The sequence below is a fragment of the Solanum pennellii genome, chromosome 6 (assembly GCF_001406875.1).
Source record: "Solanum pennellii chromosome 6, SPENNV200".
In the NCBI taxonomy this organism is placed as follows: Eukaryota; Viridiplantae; Streptophyta; class Magnoliopsida; order Solanales; family Solanaceae; genus Solanum; species Solanum pennellii.
The window spans coordinates 6,516,293-6,523,334 of NC_028642.1; the positions used below are offsets into that span (position 1 = coordinate 6,516,293).

Sequence of the window (7,042 nt, forward strand, 5' to 3'; positions counted from 1 at the left end):
CATCTTATATATATATATATAAGCAATCAATCACAATTCACATATATTTCATCAAACATGCGGTGGAGTTGTAGCTGAATAAATTATTATATGTTTTCTTCCACGCTCAGATACACTATTCTCGGCAAATTTAATACTTGCATTATGTAGACCTTTTTGTTTCTCATCATAACTCCATTCAGAAGAATAATATTTTTCTTCATTATACTTTTCATCTTTGGAAGCTGGTAAAAACATACTCCCCCATTGTGGAAAATGAATTAAAGCAATTGGTACACTACAAGCTACAGCCATAAATCCCATCCAAGTCAATCCCATTGATGTAGAAAATGTTGTACTTGAGAAGAAAATCAATTGCGTTAAACCACCACCAAAGTTACCACCCGCACCTGTTAGGCCCGAAATTAGGCCTAACGATCTACGTGATACGAAAGGGATGACACCATAAGTTGCACCACATGCAGCTTGTGCTCCAATAGAGAATAAAATCATAGCTAATATGGCTATAGGAAGTGTTTCTGCTCTGCCAAGCCAGACACAGAAAACTCCTCCTAAGGTTTGGACAATCCATAATATCCAAAGTCTTCCTCTCATTCCGAATTTTCTTGCTGCTAAATCAGAGGCGTATCCACCAAAAGGACGTGCTACAAAGTTTACCATGCCATATGCTCCAGCTATAACTCCCGCCGTGTGAAGCTTTAGATTGAACCTGTGTTTGGTTTCAATGACCTAATTAATAATTAACTTCGAGTAATTAGAGTACCAGTTTATGTGATTTACTTTTCTTTTTAGTCAGACCCAACAATAATGATACATTTAACTATAAAAATGTTTATTTTATCCTTAATGAAATGATTTACAGTCATACAAATTTCTATCATTCATTTTGAATCACAAATTTTTAAAGTCTTCTTTTCTTTCTTAAATTTGGTGCAAAGTCAAACTATCTCACGACAAATAGTTGGAGTATTTAAATAGAATTGGTGAGTAGATGGGGAACATACTTGTCAAAAAAGTACTCCGCAATTACATTGTTCATGCAGAGCTGCACTCCCATGGAATAACCATAAACAAGAAAAAACACCCAAGTCCTGTAATTTGTCACTGCAAACCAAAACACCTAACAAAAGGAAATTAAAAAAAGCACTTATTAAGAGTGGCGGAGCTAGGTGGGGTTCATGAGTTTGAACGAACCCACTTGTTTTTTCTCAAACCCTATATTTATATTAGAAAATTAAATGAATATAAAACATGTAAACCCCCAAACAACTTATATTATATTTTGTATATATATATATATATATATATATATATATATATATGTATGTATGTATGTATTTTGTTTCTTTGTGTAGCTGCTAAGAATATACCTTTGAAAATTTGTCTTTATGTACATCACCACTCTTTTGCAAGTCACTAAGATTACCATCAGGCAAATCTTGACCAAGAACTAAGACCATAACACCAACAATGATATGAAGCCATCCGGGGATGAAAAAGGCGATACGCCAAGCAGTGAAAGGAGTAGCTCCGGTTAATTGAATAATGTGAAAAAGGAAAGGCATAAGGAGTTGAGTCACACCACCACCCATATCTCCCCATCCAGCAGCAACACCATTAACAAGCCCAATTATTTGTCCATTAAACATTGTACTTGTCCAATATTGACATGACACAAATGTTGCCAATGAAACTCCAATCATGAACCGAACTGCTATGTATCCCTGTCCTCCAAAGTTAATTAATTAATTATATATGGATGCGCATTAGCTAATTATATATTAAACAACATGGATATATACCTGTGGTGTTGATACAAAAGCAACAGAGAAAACAACAGGAGCTGTTAACAAGTTAACAAATGCACATCCATATCTTGGTCCAATTAAGTCACATACTACACCCATAACAAGCCTAGAGAAAATGCTACCAGAAACAGAAGCAACACCAGCATTGCCAATATCTGATCTAGTCAAATCAAGATTATCCCTGATAATGGGAACGAGAGGAGCCGCAGCAAAAGTCGAGATTAAACAAGTAAAGAAAGAGATCCAAGCAAGATGAAATGATCTCATATGAGGTTGTGCAAATGAAAAGATTTTCAGTGTTTTTGCTTTGTGTTCTGAATCAACTGGCAATGAAAACTTAAATCTACCTTCGGCATTCGCCATATTGTAATTTATCACTACACAAGAAAAATGAAATGTAATATTGTTTCATATTTGTGCTTGTTGATCACCCAAATATTTATAGCAGCGTTGACATCACCTGCTTCTCTTTGTTAAGTGTTACATTGTTCACGTGTCATACCTAGACGAAGTTTCCTTGAAAGTTCGTAGCATAATAATTAAGGGTCCGTATATTCTTTTATTTTACAAATATAAATGCTACTAATTATTAATATAATTTCGTTTACTTTTCTAAAATTTAGTTAAGAAATAGAAATAGTTCCAGTCCGACAAATAAATATTCTTGTTTACTCCAAAAATGATACTTTCTCTATCCTAATTTATATGACACTTTTTATATTTTGAGAGTCAAACAATTTATGTTTGATCAGAAATTTGCACATGCAATCTTCAATTCTTTTGAAATGAAATATATGTATTTGTAAACTACGTAAAGAAATTTTTATTCAAGAATGAAGAGATCGATCATATTCATCTCACCAACCTCTTGACTTTGGTGGTTCAATATCTCCCTCTTGAAGTTGACCTCCTTGTTTTTGGTGATTCTGGACATTTTGTAAGAAAGTAACGATCTTCTGAAGGATTTTCATAACCAGAAAAAAGTTTTATGTATTTTAAACTAAAGTTAAGGTGCTTTTACAGTGTAAGTATTTGATAGTCAAAGCCTAAATTGTACAACACTTCAACAAATGCACAAAGTACGTAGTAACTTCAAAAAGGAATTCGTTTCGACTATACAAAGCTAAAGAGATAAAAACAAGAAAGAATTTGTCAATAAGTTCAGCCCAACACAATATTATGGAGTTAAGTTTTTATATTTATATCTAAAAATTTACTTAATATGTATAAATAAACTATCATAAAAATTAAAATTCATAAACTCAATATATCTAGTTTATTCTATCCGAGGGCGTATCTAGAGGGGGTATCTTCGGTTCACGTGAACTCATACTTTCATGATCCATCTCTAGATCATATTCAATAGTGTTATATTTTTTTTTTTAAAAAATATAGATGTGTGAACCCACATTTAAAGTATCATATAATAATATGATTATAATTGGGCACCTCTTTACGCGAGGATAAAAATTTAAGCCTTATATCTATCTTGTTCTTTTGAATAACACCTCTCTAGGTGGTTATCTATCTTACACGAAAAGTTCCTAAAAATTTTAGCACGTAAAATCTTTATATAAATAAATCAAATGTGTATATTAAAATTTAAAATAAGTAGTATTATATGTTTTGAATATATAATTTTTTAAATTTAATGATTTTTATTAAGAGCCTAAAAATTAAATCGATAAAATATATATTCAAAATACATTTCTTTTTCTTGTAATTATGAACTATCTTGTAAAAATCCTCAATACGCCTTTGAATTCCAATCTCTTATCGATCATAATATAGGAATGACCTCGAAGATCACAAGAATCAAATTAGGTGCCAAAGGTTTGTCATGTTGACATGTGCGCCAACTATTAAATATGATAAAACAAAAAAAATATTAGAAGTTATAATATTCACAAGACGTTAGCATATTTATGTGAAAGAAAAGAAAAATATCAATATTCATTTTTACTCAATGAATAAAAAACAATAAATGAAGGTTGAAGTCAAATAAGGGTACGGTGATTACGGTTCCGTACCTTTTTATAAGATATTGTGCTATGGACAAACGTATATTTCATGACAACAATTTTGGAGGCCTGCTCCTTTGCTCAAGTATGTTTCCACCTCCATTTTTTGACTCATTAATATATGGGTTGGGAATCAAAATAAGCCACAAAAATATAAAAGTAATCAAAATAAGCCACTATTTTAGTAAGTAACTAAAATAAGCTTAGTGGAAGAAAAAGTTTCACTATATCCAATAATCTAAACGTTTTTCGTTAGTTTCATAACGTTTATTTTTAATATATAACGGAACTTTTTCTTACACTTTAAAAAGTGGAGTTTTTTCTTCCACTTTATAAGGTGGAACTTTTTATTCCATTTTATAAAGTGGAACTTTTTATTCCACTTTATAAAGTGGAACTTTTTATTATACTTTATAAGAAGAATATTTTTCACGTCTTGAAGAAGCTTTTTCAGTGTTGTCATATAAATATATTGATTTGATATGTCATTAAAACGAAAAAAAAATATTTCATTATGTATTTTTATTATTTAATTATGAAAAATCTAATTAAGGACGTTTATACATAGTTGATTGCACCTACAACATAAAGTCTTCTATATTTGTTCATTTCAATCTAAAAAAATATCTTCTACACCTAAAGTTAAAGTTTCAATTTATTGGGATGGCGAAATTATACATGACGGAAATACCATTTATTATAATTGTCCTCCCAAACACAATGCTAAATATCCAATAAATGTCCGATATCATAAATTTATTTCATCAATTTGTAAAAAAATGGGTATAAACAGTACGATTATAATTTGATTATAGCCGGAAAATACCCTACTTCATTTTTATCACACGGACAAGTAAATTTTGGATAGTGAATTATCTATAATGACGAATCGTTGACCGACTTTTTAAGGGTTCCAAATGACTATATAGATCAAATCAAGTCAACAATACTTGGAATCTATGTTAGGAAGGAGCCTAAGATTAGTCAACAACGTTCTCCTTTATCAGTCGATGTTTATCCCTAATTAGAAAATCGTAATAGTATTGATAGATTTCCTATAACTCAATCTACTGATTTTCCTAAAATGACTCATTATCAAAATACTCTTACCGGCCGATATGATTTTGATTTAAACAAAACTATTAATGATAGTGATCGGTAATGCTCAATTATTATATTTCAATTATTGTTTGTTGATTTTGTCAATTATTTATTAATTTATATTATTTATTATTCTTATTATTATAGATTTTATAGCGGTTTACCTCAACAGATAGGGATATTGCTCCAAGTTATGGACTAAATAATTATTTTGGTCAGTCCTCACACTTTGAAATGACGGCAAATGTTGGGACATTCTCAAATTTTCATGTCTCGCCTACTTTTGATGCAGATGATTATCGCTATGTCTAACACTTATTTTTTTTATTTTAGTAAGTTAATTGCATGAGCCAAATATTTATATATTTTTTTACATATATAGGAAAAATACTACACAAGATGAGCCCATTGATCCTGTGAATATCGATGATTGTGACCTTCCTAATTACGGCTCACCTTCAGCTAGTGATAGTGATGATTTGCCTAATGCTGAGGAATCAGGAGATAATGTTCCATTTGAGGCATCATCTAGTGATGATGATTTTTTGACTCCCAATCGATCGCCAAGACCAATGTCCATGAGTCCGTTTCGTAATCATGAAACTCCTATCTTGATCATCTCTCGAATGGTCTAGATATCTTTGGTAATACACGTGATGAATATATATCACAACTTATGTGGCATGAACCAGAAGATTTTATGAATGATGCTATTTATATTGAAAAAGACATGTTATTCAATTCAAAGAAGCAGTTGCAAAGAGCAGTTGCAAAGAGCAGTTAAACTTCTACATTTGAACATAGCAAGGGAGTGCTTTGTTATTAAATCAACAAAGAAATCATGGCGACTTGNTGATAAACATACTAACATGCGGAAAGTTGGAAGACACATTAAAGAACATACATGTGATATGGGTACGTGCCGCGAAGGGCATTTCAACTTGGATGTTGAGATGATTGCTAACGTCCTCCGTGTTGATATAGAAAGAACGCCAAGGTACAATTTTATCCCTAGATAATTTTTATTTAATAAGGAAATATTTATTTTTTATTTGATAATTAATATTATTATTAATTTCAGGTTTCCTATCAAAGACTGTCAAATAGTTGTTCTTAAAGCATATGACATTTCAGTAAGTAAAAGAAAAGCCTATCTTGATCGCAAGCAGGCTTTTGAAAAAGTCTATGGTACTTGGGAGTGTTCTTTTGCCGAGTTGCCGAGGTTCATGGAAGCTTTGAAACACTTCAATCCTGGAACAGTAGTCAATTGCATGTTGATAGTCAAGACACATATTGGTGCAGAAATAGTCAAACAATAAAATCCACCATGTGGGAAAATTATGGAAGATCTGTTGATATTTTTTCGAAAAAAAAATAATCAAAAAATGTTTCAACTTAAAGCTAGACAAAAAGATGAATTTTTGTGTACTTTATGACATAGATACTTTTATTTTGTCTTATATTTTACGATATTGTGCCTCTTAATTTATTTTATTTTATTTTCATATGATTTTGAAGTAGTGTTACTATTGAAACTTTTAACGTGTAAACCTAAAGTTTTCTATCAATGAATTTAGATGCCTTCCTAACCAAAACTAGATTAAGTCTAAGATTGAAAGTAAATCAAACCAAAATCACATTCTAAAAAAGATAAAATTTCCCTACAAGTACAAGGCTGCAATCTTACCTACTTTTGCACCTAAAGAAACGAATATGAGTTGTATGTTGTCGGGTTGTGCTACTCCAAAATTTCGATTTGTTTAGTGTGGGTGTAACGACCTGTTTAGTCGTTTTGAGCAGTAGAGTTTATTCTGGTAATGACTGTCAGGGTCGACGGATTCCACGACGGACCGTCGAGGGGGTCTCGTTCCAAAACACTTAGATTCTGAAAATTTGGGTACTGAGATCGACTCTCTGAACTTCACGACGGAATGGCAGGACGGACCGTCGTTCCTTTCCACAAATTAACTCTCTGAACTTTGTGACGGACCTGCAGGACGGACCGTCACAGTCATGACGGACTGTCACAGGCTGCGTAACCTTGACTGAGTCGGAATTCTGCTAATGTTTTTAAAGGGGCGTTTTGGACTATTCATGCTTATAATTATAAAG

At 31.8% G+C, this 7,042-nt stretch overlaps 1 protein-coding gene across 1 annotated transcript; it reads right to left on the reverse strand.

Moving 5' to 3' along the window:
• Positions 1-30: 30 nt before the first annotated feature.
• Positions 31-2,221, reverse strand: LOC107022599 (high affinity nitrate transporter 2.4-like). Its single transcript, XM_015223195.2, has 4 exons — positions 1,803-2,221; positions 1,371-1,724; positions 1,005-1,120; positions 31-709 (listed from the first exon to the last, which is right to left on the reverse strand). Exons 1-4 carry the CDS (start codon positions 2,169-2,171, stop codon positions 52-54), a joined length of 1,497 nt encoding a protein of 498 aa, XP_015078681.1. The 5' UTR covers positions 2,172-2,221; the 3' UTR covers positions 31-51.
• Positions 2,222-7,042: the final 4,821 nt, after the last annotated feature.

Bases quoted from the DNA above. Each gene is read 5' to 3' on its own strand.
- LOC107022599 (XM_015223195.2), bottom strand. From the start codon at position 2,171: ATGGCGAATGCCGAAGGTAGATTTAAGTTTTCATTGCCAGTTGATTCA. The intron at 1,725-1,802 runs GTATATATCCAT...TTTGGAGGACAG, and splicing joins CTTTTGTATCAACACCACAG to GGATACATAGCAGTTCGGTT. The intron at 1,121-1,370 runs GTATATTCTTAG...TCCTTTTGTTAG, and splicing joins ATAAAGACAAATTTTCAAAG to GTGTTTTGGTTTGCAGTGAC.